The sequence below is a fragment of the Zalophus californianus genome, chromosome 2 (assembly GCF_009762305.2).
Source record: "Zalophus californianus isolate mZalCal1 chromosome 2, mZalCal1.pri.v2, whole genome shotgun sequence".
Taxonomy (NCBI): Eukaryota; Metazoa; Chordata; class Mammalia; order Carnivora; family Otariidae; genus Zalophus; species Zalophus californianus.
Window position 1 is genome coordinate 89,971,663 of NC_045596.1, and position 16,612 is coordinate 89,988,274.

At 42.6% G+C, this 16,612-nt stretch overlaps 1 protein-coding gene across 1 annotated transcript in view; it reads left to right on the plus strand.

The window, feature by feature from the left end:
* Positions 1–2,137: 2,137 nt before the first annotated feature.
* The window catches only part of MCUB (mitochondrial calcium uniporter dominant negative subunit beta), a 93,298-nt gene continuing 78,823 nt past the window's right edge, over positions 2,138–16,612 (plus strand). Inside the window, exon 1 of the mRNA XM_027598948.1 lies at positions 2,138–2,389. Within this exon, the coding sequence (XP_027454749.1) occupies positions 2,291–2,389 (99 nt within the window). The 5' untranslated portion in view covers positions 2,138–2,290. The remainder of the gene's footprint in view (positions 2,390–16,612) is intronic.

Here is a 16,612-nt window from a genome sequence, read left to right on the forward strand (position 1 = left end):
AATACTCCGATCACCTACTGGGCCAACTTACCCTGTATTGTGGCCCCAAAGTGTAGAGCCAGAGATTGTACTAGAGTATGAATGTGTCCTACAGTGCCAAGTTACCAGAAGTCTGGGGCTAGTGAAAAATGGCATTTGAAATGAATGGAACCAGAAGTCGGTCTGTGGAATACTCTTTTAATTATTACATACATGAAAAACACCTGAAGGAAGTTTTCCCCAATTTAAGAACAATCCTAAGAATTAACATGATGTTACCAATGGTGAGTTGTAAAGCTTAGAGACACTTTTCTCAACTATCAATGATATAAAACAAATCAACATGCTAGAGAAAAGACAGCTATCTTTCCTAGTTTCTCTATAGAAAGTATTGCAAAACTGTTGTGCTACAAAAATTTAATTAAAGGGAATGTTGCCAAAAACTATTGGGAAAAAAGTATTACAATGTGTATGGGCAGAGTCTGTGCTCTAAAATAGACATTTTCTCCTCTTCTTCATTTTCCCTTATAAAACTCTTTTGTTCCTTTCTCTTCCTCCCCCCCAGCTCTATTGAGATATAATGGACAAATAAAAAGTGAATACATTTAAAGGGTACAATGTGATGGCCTGATATATGTATGCATTTCTAATGATTATCCCAAGTTAATTAATACATCTGTTACCTAGTATAGTTACTTTTTTTTTTATGTGCTAAGTACAGTTAAGATCTACTACTCTCTTAGCAAATTTCAAGCATATGATATGGTATCATTACTATTATTTTTTTAAGATTTTATTTATTTATTTGACAGAGAGAGACACAGCGAGAGCAGGAACACACGTAGGGGGAGGGGCAGAGGGAGAGGGAGAAGCAGGCTTCCCTGGGAGCAGGGAGCCTGACGCAGGGCTCCATCCCAGGATTCTGGGATCATGACCTGAGACGAAGGCAGAGGTTAGCAACTAAGCCACCCAGGCGCCCCACGATATGGTATTATTAACCATAGTTATCGTGTGGTACATTAGGTCCCCAGAATTTATTCATTTTATAGCTAAAAGATAAATAAATAATTTAATCTAAGTATATCCCAAATATCTCATTTTTCTTTAAAGTGTTGGCCATGCAACATTTGGTACATACTTAAATTACTTGTTTATCCGAAATTCCAATTTAACTGGGCATCCTGTATTTTATCTGAGAACTCTATTATAACCAAGCTATGTGAAAGATTAGGTTGCTCAAATAGTGTTTTTAAAATTTGTTTTTTTTTTATTATTTTTTAAAGACTTCATTTATTTATTTGTCAGAGGGAGAGAGAAAGAGAGAGCCCAAGCAGAGGGAGCGGCAAGCAGAGGGAAAAGCCGACTCCCCAAGCTGAGCAGGGAGCCCGATGCGGGGCTCCTTCCCAGGACCCTGGGATCATGACCTGAGCCAAAGGCGGACGTTAACCGATTGAGCCACCCAGGCGTCCCTTCTTAATCTGTTTTTATAAACAAAAAGTCAAAACATTACATTTTCCCGTTGCTGGAAAGATTAAGTTCCGGTTCCTTTGCTCTTTTCATTAAAAACGTAATTGAAAAGAGAAGCCAGTTGCGCTGTGGCGGAGACTTGTCCCAGAGAGGTCCAGGCGGGCCACCGTCTAGAGAACTGCAAACCTCCGGCAGAAGTAGGCCTTGAGCTGACTCTGATGGACGCTCCCTGGCCATCGCTGCCCTTAGCATAAGCCTCGGAGACAACTGACGCGTGGAGCCTTGGGGACCTGCTTCTCTCCCCCTTTCCCACTCGGTCCTGGAGACTAACTCCCAGAGGGTTCCCGCCTGCGTCTCTCCAGGTCCCGGAGGCTCTCCTCTCCTCACCCCCACTCCTCCCTGCCCCGTGGGCGGGAACGGAGACGCTAAGTCCCCAGAATTAACGGTGGGTGTTGAAATCAACAGCCCCCAAGGTGTGATCGCAAACTCTCGTTTATTCCAGAAGGGGCTTCCACGGGAAAAAGAGGTGTACGCCACGCATTCGCGCTGCCCGTCGAAATCTAAGATGGGGGAGGGCGGTTCACTAGCGCCCCGCCCCTTTTTCCTCTTTTTTCCGTCGGAGGAGAGAAAACAGTTTGGCGCCGGGCGCTTACACAGAGCCTCTGGAAGCGGGACACACCCTCCCCTTAGCCCTCCCCCCGCCCGGCGGCGCGGCGCGGCGCGGCGCGGGGAGGCGGGGGCTGGCGGGAGGCGCGGGCCGGGCTGCACGCATTGAGAGCGCGCACTGCTAGCCTCGGGGCGCTGGCTGGCTGACTTGTGCGGGAGCCCGCGTCTGGGCAGGATAATGCTTCTGAGGGGCGCCTGCACGCGGCGCCCGCGGTTGCTGCCGATCCCCGGACCCCGGGGCCGAGCGCGTCCGCGGCCGCGAACGCCGATGCCTCAGGTGAGACAGAGCCCGGCTCCGGGGGCCGGGGGGCGGCTGGAAAAGTTTGCGTAGGGAAACTTGAGCGGGAGCGAAAGCCGAGCGGCTGGCAAGTTCACCGCGTTTTGCTGGCCCTCCGGCTGCGCGCGGGAAGACCCCGACAAGTGGGCGCCCGGGCCGCAGACGTGGGTTCCCAGGTCTGCAGGCGCAGTCACGCCCAGCGGCCGAGGGAAGGCGAGGCTGGGGCGGCGAGGAGGAGCATCACCTCCGTCAAGTTGGGGTGCGGGGACCACGGGGAGGCGCCTCAGGGAGCAGCAGAATCTCTCCGGGAGGCAGTTTCTCCGCGGCCAAAACGCGCTCCGGAGGAAGTTTTCAGAGTCCCTTTGCCGTCGGCTCGGTCATGGGTGGGGAGAGGGGCTCAGGAAACGATGGAGCACAGTGACTGCCCCGAGTGTGCACTGTCGTAGGGAAGTGAAATCTCCAGTCTGAAAACCACCAGCCCCTCCCTTCTAAAGGGGGAAGAAAAACTCGCGTTTTGTTATGAGACACGGGTGAATCATGAGTGTGTGTCGGTGAGTAACAGCGGGCCTGACACAGTTGTATTGTGGCCTGGGTAGAACCGTTGCTGGGAGGAAAGAGAAGAGAGTAGATGTACACTAGAAAAGACAGAGGGGAAAATGCTGCGTGCAACTCGGATTGGGATGGAGCCCGACAGGAGCCCTAACTGAGCCTGATGAGGAAAGACAGCCCATTAAAAAGAGCCTTCCAGGGGGCACCTGGGTGGCTCAGTTGGTTAAGCGACTGCCTTCGGCTCAGGTCATGATCCTGGAGTCCGGGGATCGAGTCCCACATCGGGCTCCCTGCTCAGCAGGGAGTCTGCTTCTCCCTCTGACCCTCTTCCCTCTCGTGCTCTCTCTCATTCTCTCTGTCTCAAATAAATAAATAAAGTCTTTAAAAAAAAAAGAGCCTTCCAGGTGCGTGTGGTTGGGGAGCGCGTTGTTTCTGAGTTTTAATTCTCAGCCTCCCTCCCCCCATTAGATTAGTTTCAGATTGTTAAAGAGAAAAATACGTTTCGCTCCGCAGTTTGCAAGAAAAACAAAAGCCATGCCATTATCTTGTCACTTTCACTTCCTGTGTTTTTTTTTTTTCTCCAGCTATTTCAGGGCTTCACAGTTTTGAATGCTGGAGGAAATATTTAAATACATATTTAAAATTCTCTCCCCGAGTGTTTGAGAGAGAATGAGGAAGGGCATTTTGTTACTAACACCAAGGAAAAGGGGCAAACTCCTTAAAATGATACTTAGCAGTAAATTGGAGAGAGGGGCTTCCACTTTATGAAATTGTACTTTATTAGAAAGTGTTGTACTTCTCGGTCAAAAATATACTAAACAGTGAAACAAGCCCAACACAAGGAGCCCCCTTCACTATACCACCATTTAAACATAAATGATTAATTTTGTTTTCTATTAAGTCCATTTAACATCTGGAGTAGAATTGTTACAGAGCTGGCTGCCCTTTCCCAAATTATCATCTCTAAGCCCCTTTCTCCATATTTCCCACCAGATGCTATTCCCACCTGGTGCCACTGCATGCCCCAGCAGGAATGTGGATGCCCTTTAAAAAAAAGAAAATGATACAGTGGGGCTTATTAGGCTTAATCATAGGGGAACACTCGTTAGTACTTCGCCTCTAGGTAATCATCTTAAGCCTTACATTGGCTTGTTTCTAATTTGCAGATATTTGTTTTAAGTTTTGACTGTCCATCCTATTAAGTCAATTTACTGAACTTTAGAAGTGGAAATGCTTCCATCATCTTACTTCATAAAAGACCCCTGAAAGAAGAAGGACAAGCCTGTGAGTTGGCTTCTTTATAGTTCGCCTCTTTGAAATCATACCATAAAGAAACTGACAAATATCCTGGCCACTTAGGAGTTTTAGTTAGGACTACTAAACCATTTTCTACAAATTCTATTAACTGGCCGTGGGGACATTTTTCACTCAAAGTCTGTTTTGTGGTCTCCCCATGTGATATGAAAAGTCCTATGGCTAAAGACAAGTATTTTATATATTTTTGCCACATTCAGACCCCTAGCATCCATGAAAACAGGAAAAACACAACAAAAGTGACATTTGCAACCCCACAGCTCATAAAATCTTAGCTTGCAAGGACTTGTCATTGATAGTAGCTCAAGTAAGCATTCCCAATTATATTTGACCTTTTCTGAAAGTATGAGTGTGCTCTAATTTATAGGAGGATTTGGTAATTTTGGAAAATAGACAATTCTCATCCTTCATATGGTAGGTAAGTCTGTCAGTATTTTTTGGGTGGGAAAAAGTTTGTCAACATGGATACACTTTGTATACCAGAATTGTTTTTTAAAGAACGCATTTAATCTGAAGCATAAGCGAGCAAGAGCATGTCGTGTTACCTTTAGCCAAGGCATGGCCCGGTGTCTATGGTCACGATCCAGTGTCAGCATCTCTGCTTGTCAGCAGCACACTGGCTGAGGCTGAGCGGTTGTCAGGGCAATCCATGGCTCCTGCTGGTCTTTCTGTTCTGCAGGACGCAGCTTTGAGTGATGATGGCACCTGGTGAATTATCTCTAAACAGAAAGCCCTTACCTAATTGTGCCTTTCTTAACTTGGGTTTTCTGCTGCTTAGTTTGAAAACCTCCCTGGTAAGATTTCAGGCCCCCAGGACAGCATTTGAGTCTCTACATAAGCTGTGTTTAAAACTTAAAAAAATCAAGTGTACTTTGCAGAGAAGTTTGGGTATGCTTTTTTTTTTTTTAAACATCTGGAAACAAAGCAGTATAGCAATACATGTTTCCATTCCACCACCAGATGTTAATTTAGAAATTGCTTTTGCCTTTTGAATGTAGGTCAATCCCATTTGACACTTGACTCCCATTCTGCCTCTTGTGTTTGTAACTAGGGCACTGTACTCTGTAATACTGGTTTCAGAGCGCTCTCCTGAGGAGGGTGTTTAGTTGTACCTTGGAGTTTGTACTTAAGTTATAGAAGACATTGGGGCAAGGTCATTCTAGACCAGTTTGTTAAACATTACTATCTTCCCAGTGCTTAGGTATTAGTATTAGTGCTCAGTTTTTTTTTTAGATTTTACTATTTATTGCGATTTAACAAACACTATTAGTGCTGTTTTATGGCAAACTCTAAGCTAGAACATAATTTTGTGTCTTGGCAGATAAATACTTGTGGAATGAGGTCCCTGTGAAACTAAGGTAGAAAACCCAAGGCAAATATTGGTTGATCTGATTGCTCTATAAACTAAATGTGTTTAGGTCATAGAATAGAAATGAGCAGCTAATTGAGGTGGTGGTAGGCGGTTGGCACTCGTGGTGGCCTTGCCACCGCAGAGCTCTCTCAACTTAGCCCCAAGTCTTTCGGTCTGTTTGGGCCTGTTGTACTCCCTTTTCAAAACAAAGAGACTTGTCTCATTGGTCCCCAAAGCCCTTTCCATCTTGAAAATTGCCATTTTGTGATTTTACCAGGGGATGTAAGGAGAGTATTGAATGAAATACTGTCAGTGTCAGAATGGTTGTCTTAATGGTTGAACAATCCTCTGTGTGATCTTAGGCAGTCACTAGAGTAGCAGCTCTACCTTGTGGTCCTAGTAACTTTTCCCTTTGAAGAGTAATTGAAATTTATTTGATCGGGTAAGCATGTCAGTATGAAGTCTCGCTCTGATCATTCTGTCATCAGCAGTGTTTTCATCTGTGAAATGTTGCTTATTCAAGAGTATCTAGCATTAGAACCCTGAAACCATTATATAATAGACATCTTGAGCTAACCTGTAGGCTATAAACCAATAGATAGTAAATAGTGTTACCTCAGCCGTATTCTAGAAGCATCTTCTTTTTCTTTTAAAGATTTTATTTATTTATTTGACAGAGAGAGAGAGAGACAGCGAGAGAGGGAACACAAGCAGGGGGAGTGGGAGAGGGAGAAGCAGGCTTCCTGCAGAGCAGGGAGCCTGATGTGGGGCTTGATCCCAGGACCCTGGGGTCATGACCTGAGCCGAAGGCAGATGCTTAACAACTGAGCCACCCAGGTGCCCCAAAGCATCTTCTTTTTAAAAAAATCCCATTTAATTTACCACAGTATGAATTTTCCTGTCTTTTTAAAAATAAATATCAGCTTTCTGTTCTCTGAGCCGCATACATCTGAGTTCAGACTGCATGGAATCCCTCACCCAAACGTTTTTACTGAATTTCCCACATTAGCATACCTTTAAAAAAAACAGCCCTATGAAACATGTAGTCAGTTAAAAGGTTAAGAGGACCCCCAGAAGAAATTGCTGTCTAGTCTTAGTATTCAAGTCGCTGGTTTCTCCTGCTCAGATGCTGGGTTTATTGTACCAGCAGTGAAATGAGTGTGTAGCCAGTGCTATTCTCCCTGTGCACTGGCTGCCAGAAAGCCTAGAGTCCGATTTTCAACCCACCTTCTAACAAATGTGAAATGAAAAGCATTTTATGTGTTTACCATATTCATGGTTTCATCGTCTCTACCTTCATTTTTTTTCCCTCCATTCACATCCTCACCCATTTTTTCTGAAATTGTCCTTTAATGGGAAAATGTGCATAAATAACTTTTTTTTAAGAGTTTATCTGAGAGAGAGTGCGCACGAGAGTGAGAGCGCACAAATTGGTGGGGGGGGACACAGAGGGAGAAGCAGACTCCCCCGCTGAGCAAGGAGAGCCTGACTTGGGACTAGATCCCATCATGACTTGAGCTGAAGGCGGATGCTTAATCAACTGAGCCACCCAGGCACCCCGCATAAATAAGGTTTTAAGAAATTTAAAAAAATCAGCCCTTGATGTTTGAACAAATATGTTCTAAGTAGTTAATTGCGGAAGTGTGGCAAACCAGCGTCTGTCTTCACAGTCTCCTAGGGGCTTTGTGCATAGGAAGTGCTCAATAAATATTGATTGTATTGAATTCAGCTACTGTAAGAGTCTAATTTTGATGCTGTGGTTCTCTTGCTCTTTTTAATTGAGATGTAATTGACATGTATGGTTCTCTTAAGTGGGGTGCTGAACTTGTTTACTCGCCACCCTTTTTCCTTCTTACTACCCTCACCTGTCCCAATTCTTACTTCCTTGCGACCTCCCCTGTCCTCACCTGACTTAAAATCTAGTTTGGGTCAACTACCAGTGCCTCTAAATCTCTTTATTCTCAGAGTTTCCTATTCCATTAACTCATAAATGGTATTACTTGATTGTACATGATTTTTATCTTAGATGTATCTTCATTATAAAGGGAATAGAGACATTGCAGTCCAGGCTTTTGTTTGACAGCTCTTTTGGGGGATAATGAGATTTCTTTTTTATTTTTTTTAAAGATTTTTTTTTTTTAATTTGTGTGAGAGAGAGAGAGAGTGCAAGTGTGTGCACAAGTGGGGGAGGGAGAAGCAGACTCTCCGCTGAGCAAGGAGCCCAATGTGGGGCTTGATCCCAGGACCCTGGGATCATGACCTGAGCTGAAGGCAGATGCTTAACCGACTGAGCCACCCAGGCATCCCGGGGATAGATTTCTATTCAGGATTCACAATACTGGTGAGAAATGATGTATGAAAACTACACTATAAACAAAGTTTACTGAAGAGAATTTCTCAGTAGGTTTCAAGGCAAGAAATAGGGAGCCATGAAAAGAGTAACAAGGGATGGAGCCGGAGTTGAAATGTTTATAGCCTGTGAGCAGAAACAAGAAGTGACATGAAACATTAAACCTCCTATCAAGAAATGGATAGGTGCGCAAAGCTTTATTGTGGCAACTTTAGGTAGGAAAAAGTCTTCCTGATCGGAAAGGGTCATCCCACAAGTAGGTGTTGTACCTGAGGGTCTTTTGATACTTACTAGATGGAGAGATGGTTTGGTTTATAGCTGCTGTGAACACGAGTGGTAATCCCACTATATTTAATTCCACTGGGAACTCTCAATTATTTTGTTGTAGGAATGCTTTTATAATGAACCATTGCTTAAATCACATTTCTGGGACTTGATGAATTAGCTTATTTTTAACCTCTTAGGCATAACGGTAAATAAATTGTCCTGAATCTGGTTGGAGGAAGGAAGAAGTTACTCTTTTTGACAAATCCTTGTTTTTCTGACTGTGCGTGTGTGCGTATTCATGTGTGGCTCTCTCTTGTTAAATATTTTGTTTGTTTTTGATATGAGTTTCCCCAGTAGGCTGAATAGGTTATTTGAAGAGAGGATTTTAAAAGGTGTTTGATGAATAACTGCTCTTTGCACCAGTAATGCAGCTGGAATATAAGTGTACATTTTTATTAGAGAGGCTGATGGTATTGTGACCACAAACCTGAAAAAACATTGTTTTAGACAATGTCTGCAAACAGATCAACGTAGCATTGGCTCTCTAAGCCCTTGCTAGGGGATATTTGTGATGACATTTTACAGTCTGATGACTCATTTCTGCAAGTCTGCTTTGAGAATGTTTCAGATAATATATAATAAAGCAATTTCCACTTTTTAAGAGAAAGTATGGTTTCTTTTGACCTTGTAAATTATCCTTTTATGGGTTGGTTATTCATGAAACCAAGGTAAGAAAGCTTTAAAACTTAAGCTACAGGGGCGCCTGGGTGGCTCAGTCGTTAAGCATCTGCCTTCGGCTCAGGTCATGATCCCAGGGTCCTGGGATCGAGCCCCGCGTCAGGCTCCCTGCTCCGCGGGAAGCCTGCTTCTCCCTCTCCCACTCCCCCTGCTTGTGTTTCCTCTCTCGCTGTGTTTCTCTCTGTCAAATAAATAAAATCTAAAAAAAAAAACCCCAAAAAACATAAGCTACAGTTGATCCAGAAATCCAGTGGCCTCATCCCTTCTGTCCTACTTTCTACTCCGTGCCTTCCGTGTCCCGTAATTGTGTCTGTGATGTTCCCTGGGTAGCATTGACGCACACATACCCCCAAATCACCCTTCCTTCACTCTCCTGAATTCTGCACTTCCCCCCAGGGCTGAGTTCCAGTACCCACCCACCCACTGCACGGATCCCCATTTTGCTGAGGTCCACAGGTCTGTGCCAGCAGAATTAACCACGTTCTTTTTTCCTCTCCCACGACACTTACAGCATCCCGCCATGTGTTCTCGTTGTGCTCATATGGTTTTCCCACCTGGATTCTCTCAGGACTTTGTGGTCAGAACTCTTTCTCCTCACCTCTGATGGCCTCGGCCCTGCCACAGTAGGTGCATAATACATGCTTGTCGGGTAGAGGGTGAGTGGACGGATGACCGAGAACTAAATATTACATAGAGCTCCTTAATGGTGTACTTTCTCCAGGTCTTACCTTCTCAGTTTCCTCTTCTCCACTTCATCCAGCTGGGAACACATGAAGCATTCTTCCCTACTTTTTGTGATATGAACCTTGAATAATTGAAGATTTTTTTAAAAGTTAATCAAAATAATCTTTATGTATTGTATTTTCTGTTCAAAGGAAGCAGTAGTCTTATATCTTGGTTAGTTTTATTTCAGATATGCTTTCAAATCAGGAATTTTAAAGGATATGATTAACATAACCTAATGAAGCATAAATTAAGTGCAGCCTGGTGTGTAAGGATGTGCGTTTTCTTGGCTGTTTTTTTTTCTTTTATTGAGGTATATGACCTACAATGTTAGATTCATTTCAGGCATACAACATAAGTGATTTGATATTTGTATATGTTTTGTAAAACAGTCACCACGATAAGTGTAGTTAACATCTGTCACCATACATAGTTACAGAAGTTTTTTCTTGTGATGAGATCTTTTAAGATTTAGTCTCTTAGCAACTTTCAAATACGCACTACAGTGCTATTAACCAGAGTCGCCATGCTATGTGTTGCATCTTGTGCGTTACATCCCCGTGACATGTATTTTTATAACTGGAAGTCTGTATCTTTTGACCATCTTCACCCATTTCACCTGTCCCCCATCTCTGGCAACCACCAATCTGTTCTCTGTATCTATGAACTTGTTGGGGTTTTTTTTGTTTTGTTTTTTGTTTTTTTCTTTTTTAGATTCCACATATGAGTGACATCACTTGATATTTGTCTTTCTCCGAGAGCAGACACTATTTCACTTAGCATAATGTCCTCAAGGTCCACCCATGTTACTGCAGATGGCAAGATTTCATTCTTTTTTATGGCTGGATAATACTCCATTGCGTGTGTACACCACATTTTCTTTATTCATCTATCAATGTACACTTACGTGGTTTGTTTCCATATCTTGGCTATTGTAAATAATGTTGCAGTGGACATGGGGCTGCATATATCTTTTGAAGTTAGTGGTTTTGTTTTCTTCAGATAAATACCCAGAAATGGAATTTCTGAATCATGTGATAATCCTGTTTTTAATTTTTTTGAGGACTCTCCATACTATTTTCCATAGGGGCTGCACCAATTTACATTCCTGTCTGCCGTGCACAAGAGTTCCCTTTTCCTTACCTCCTCGTCAGCACTTGTTAATTCTTTTTCAGTAATTGTCTTGGCTGTTCTTAAAGTGTGGTGTTAATTTAGGACGGTTGTTTATGTGTGAGGAAGGTAGCACTTGTCTCCATAGACAAGGGCTTTCCTAAATGGGATTCTTAAAGTGTTAGATCATACTAGTTTTAGACTTATAAAGTGAGGTTTTGGGATTGCCAAAATTATTAGTGTTAGTACTAAAAGCTCAATCATTAAAACTTAAATAATTTAGAATATTTAAAAATCAATGATAAAAATGTTTATTTGTAAGATGTAGCTCCTGGGCAAAGTATAAGTTTTTTTTTTAAAGGTTTTATCCACCCATTTGACAGAGAGAGACACAGCGAGAGAGGGAACACAAGCAGGGGGAATGGGAGAGGGAGAAGCAGGCCTCCTGCGGAGCAGGGAGCCCGACGCGGGACTCCATCCCAGGACCCTGGGATCACGACCCGAGCCGAAGGCAGACGCCCAATGACTGAGCCACCCAGGCACCCCGGCAAAGTATAAGATTAACCCTTTGGAAAATAAACCCCAAAGAAAAGAATATAATTTTTGATGTTAGGAAACTTGCAGGTCCTTTCCTGTAACCACCTTTTTATTGCTATTCCAGAAGTGGGGCATACTCTACTTTGGAGCGTGGAGTTGCCATGAGTAAGATTACCATCTATTGGTCTTGCAGAGCTTAGGGGCTGATTAAGGGAGGTAGCAAATATTTTACATCTTTGGGCGTATGTATGTTTGTGTTTCTTATTCTGCCAGTGCTTGTGGTGCTAAATGAATAAGATAGTTGCCATTGTCTTTATGAGAAATGATGCTGGTCTATACCACATGTTGATTATCTTTTTTAAAATTATGTTATTTTTTTAAAGATTTTATTTGAGAGAGAGAGCACAAGCAGGGGGAGCATCAGAGGGAGACGGAGAAGCAGGCTCGATCCCAGGATTCTGAGATCATGACCTGGGCCTAAGGCAGATGCCTAACCGACTGAGCCACCCAGGCGCCCCTTGATCAACGTTTTATGTTGAGGTCCAGATAGTGATCTGGGCTTTGCATCCTATTGTCCGTGTCACCACTAACTCAGCTCTGGCATTGTAATGGGAAAGCAGTTACAGACAATATATAAATGAATAGGTGTGACTGTTTTCCAATAAACTTTATTTTAAAAAATGGCAAGAGGTCAGATTCGGCCCGTAGGTCATAGTTTGCCACCTCCTGGCCTGTAGACAGTATACCAGGACTTTGGGCAGTAGTAATAGAGATGCTGTGCTAGAAGATGAATCTGGGTCTGGCAATCCAGTGTGTGTATAGTGGGACGAGGTAAGTGAGCACAGAACTAAGGACCAATCATGAAGTCATGGTTACTGTACATGGAGCTGGAAGAACAGGAACTAGAACAATGGGAAGAACAAAAGGAAGAATGTGAAGACGTATAGGTGTTCAGCAGATTTCAGTAGATTAGGGTTCTACCTAATCACGAGGCCACAGTGCCTGGCAGGCTCGAGAGAAAGAAGAGAATGGAAAGACTGGGACTAAGATGATGAGTTGCTGTCTGAAGGCAGGGGAACAATCAGTCCTGTGGTGAGTTCTAATTCTGTGGGAGAAGTAACATGATGGGTGAAGAAGTGAAGACTTGAGTAAGGAATGTTCGAGAAGCAGTGCATTGGCACACGCATTTATTCCAAAGGGTTTGTTTCTCTTTGGAATTATCATTAAACCAGGGGTACCATTTACCTTTAATCTGAATCCACCATTAGAATTTACAGTCCATGTGTATGTACTGTTTTTCCTTTCTCAAATCATTTTCTAAATGAATATTATCTCTGTTGGTTAGAATAAGCTACAAGGTTCAGCTTTTGCTGACACAAAAGACCCAACAGTAATTAAACACAGTTTTTAAGCTAAGTTTTTCCTCTCTAGGCAGTGGTTCTGAGGTGAATTTTGTAGCACTAGCTCTGCTCCACACGGTCATTCAGGGACCCTAAGCTGACCATTTTCTCTGTCCTCGTCAACCTGTGGACTGTAGGACTGTTTTGTTTTGCTTTTGTACTTGCAGGGTGTTAATGTGCGAGGTTGGTGATATCACATAACACCCATGCTCACATTCCATTGAATATTTCATTGACTATGTCAGATGGCCACTTTTAGCTACAAGGGGGCTGAGAGATGTAGTCCTGGCAGGGAGCCACATTCCAGCTAAAACTTGATTAGTGTGGAAGGAGGGAGATGGATTTCCATGGACATCTAGCTGTTTCTGCTGCAGGCCCCTTGGCCAGAAACAGGAGAGTTTTGCATTTTGTGGGCACTGAATTTCCAAGGCTCTATTGAGCTTGGTTATATGTGTTCCTCAGCAATAGATATTTATAGGGAAGCTTTATTTCTTTCTGGAAAACTTAAAAAGGAAATGATGGAAATGCAGCATTTTTAATTTGGGCTAGAACAGGAACATTTGACAGCTTGTTAGGTTCGTTATATGTCCTTGGGGCCGTAGCTTAATAGGAAAGGGTGTAGTCTCACTTGTACACTCTAAGTCTAGGGAGAGAAGTAAGTTCTGATGATTCAGTTAGGAGCTGAAGCCAGAATTCAAGTTTATGCAATGACACTTGATAAGGAGGGAAAAAAAACTAGAGAGTACTGACAGTATGGTTTTAGGGAAGGACTTCGTTTAGAGGAATTGTGATGATTAATAGATAAAAATTATAAAAGTACCATGCATATCTAGTATATGAATTTAATTGCATTTTTTAGGCTAGCCTGTTAGAAATATGGTCTAAAAAAGGGAAAAAGTTTTTTAAAGGGCAATCTTAATTACTTATGACTGTTGAAAAATGCTGTGTTTTAGAATGAAATATAGCTTAGTATATAACATATTGAGAATAATCCATTGTAATTCAGGGTATATTCAGAAAGAGTTTTATTAATATGACCTTTTATAATGCCTCCTTACCACATTATTTACTTAATTGCCTTTCTTTGGCTTATACGCTGGCTTTTTAATTTTAATTTGTCAGGCTTGGATATCATTGTTGATCATCTGGGTTTTTTGGTTTGTTTTTTTAAGTGTTACTTATTTCAGTAATCTCTACACCCCACGTGGGGCTCAAACTCCTCATAGCTGGCCCTGAGATCAAGAGTCCCATGCCCTTCTGACTGAGCCAGCCAGGTGCTCCCACTGTTGATCAGTCTTGAATGCATTACTTTGATTAGCTTTGAGATATAAGAAATGTTTTCCTTTCCCATTTGCTTTTCATGTACTTCAGTATAATTATTGTTTTAGATCATGAAATGACTAGATTACCATAGATCCTTATGCATGTCTTGAGCTTGGACACTGTATTTAATTGTCCATGAGACATTAATAAGGCTTTAATGAAACAGTTGTCCAAAGGGCTAAAGTATACAATATGTATTATGTAGAAACACATATAATTGGAAATACGTAATACTGTTATCACTGATCTGAACATATTATAATATTAATGGCACCTGTGCCTTAGCCCGGTACTGTTACAACATGAATGATCCTGCTGCATCCTGCATCAGGGCATTATGGTTTGTCTCTGAGTCAGTACGTCAGAAGGGACACTGACAAGCTGGTGGGGAGGGAGATACCTCCAGAGGAGGATTAAGATGTTGGGGATTTCTATAGAAGATGATTAAAAGGGCTGGATATTCTTAATCTGGTGAAAAGAAAGCAAAGAAGAAGTAAATCTTTGTTTTCAAATATATAAGAAGGTTTCTTGTGAAAGAAAGTTGTTATCCTTTGTTGCTTCAGAATGAGGAAAATCACCTGAGATTGGGCAGACTAGTAGGTAAGCAGAGCTCAGCTCTGTTTAAGAAACTGTTTGTATCTATTCTGGCTGTTCACGCATGTATGGACTGCTTCTTAAAGCACAGGACTTTTAAGTTACTAGAAGAACTCGGGCAGACGCCAGAGAAGGACTGCTGGAGCCTGCTCAATGAACACAGCTGACCAGAGCTAGGAAGCAGAGCCTCTTTTCCTCCTCCAGTGTCTCTCTAGTGCCCCCTACTGACAAAACTTTAGTGCCCGCCAGCAGACAGAAACTATTTAAAGGGCCCAGATCCATTTTCACAGAGAAGTCAAAAAGGTTGAATTTGGAGCCTGCTGGAAGTAAGTTGATAACCATCCCAGGTGGGATGAGGCAACACCTGTGCAGTACTTGAAAGGGACAGCTGCTGTCATGGGCATAGCCAACCTGGCAAAGCTAAGGTGCAATGGGAGACAAGAGGCCAGACCATGGCTGGGACACTGGTTAAAGGGGTGGTAATTTTGGATACGATACTGTGCTTATAGTATAGATCAGAAATCAAGGAAGCAGCCCTTGACTGTTCCAGCAATACACAGTCCAACCCACAGAGGAACAGATAAGACAGCCCCCCACCCCCCAAAAAAGTGCTTGAGGACATTAGAGTGAGCAAGTAGGAAGATAAGGGGTGGATGATTGAGAAGCCAAAAAGTAGGCTTGAGAAGAGTTAGTTGGGATCTGGTTCAGGTCAAGGTCAAAATGGGAGGTCAGCTGAGGTGACCTGTAAGGTTCCTTTCATTGCTAATGTTCTGGGGGTCCCTTAGGTCTGCAGTCTTTGATATCTGTCCCAAAGTCAGAAACTGCTTGAGTCTGGAGATTGATAAACTTGGCTAAAAATTAGTCAGTATCTATTGTTGTCCACTCCTTACTGTCTGCCTTCTCTACCAAGAAAAACCTTTGGATTGTTAGAGTGTAATGACTATTTAGTTGTGGTGGTTTGTGTTTTGGCCCTTTATATAGTAGTATTCTTTCTGTAGAGGTTTGGGTTTGGTATGTTTGCTGTGGGTTCTTGCCTGGAAGTCACCCACCCGGTGTGGTACTTGTAACTGCATCAGTCTGAGCTTAAGCCCAGATCTTCTGCTAACAGGTTATAGCTCTTTCTTTGTATATGAAATTCACTTTGTAATGAATCCAGGCAGTTTCATTTATTTAGTTTATTCCATTTAGGAAGGACTGTGCCACATTTAATTAGTAAAGTCTGAATTTGTGCCAGTGACTAAGCATTGTAATCAACAGTTGTTGTTATGCTTGCAATTGTATGAAATCATCCAAGTCTGACCTGTCGGAGAGAAATTACATAACTTGACTTTACCTTTGGAACTGAATTAGGATGAAATATCTTAATACTGCATTTATAATTCTGCTTATTTAAAACTATTAGGCATTAGAAAACGTTTTTCATAGGCACAACAGTGAGCATTAAAACAATTTTAGCATAGTAATGTTACTGGTTTTGAAACTTTAGAAAACATCTTCGTGGTCTCTGCTAGTCATCTTTCTCAGGTGTCTTCCCTGCTCTTAAATACAAGCTTACAGCACAGTTGGCCATCTTAGTAGGACGTGACTTGCATTTAACTGGTCACCTGACCCAGGAATTTGGAATGGGGTTTAAGGTTGCCATCCCTGTTGGCTGCTCTTTTCAATAGTGGGTTGTTCACTTGGAGCTGGTCGGTAATGATCATTTTCTACCTTGGGGACTAGGAAACGGTGAAAATCATTTTGTAGTGATAAAGCAGAACAATGCTGACATGTAGAGAAAAGGAGAAATAAAATACGGTCAAGAGGACTCACCAACCTCAGTATGACACTCCAGTCTCTGGTCCATTCCCAAGGTGTAATTAAATCCTTCCATTGAGGCTCTTGAGAGATACCCCTTTGCCCTTAGAGTAAATTCCATCCTCAATTAAGCTAAGTCAAGTAGATGTTTGTTCCTTTCATCCAGATAG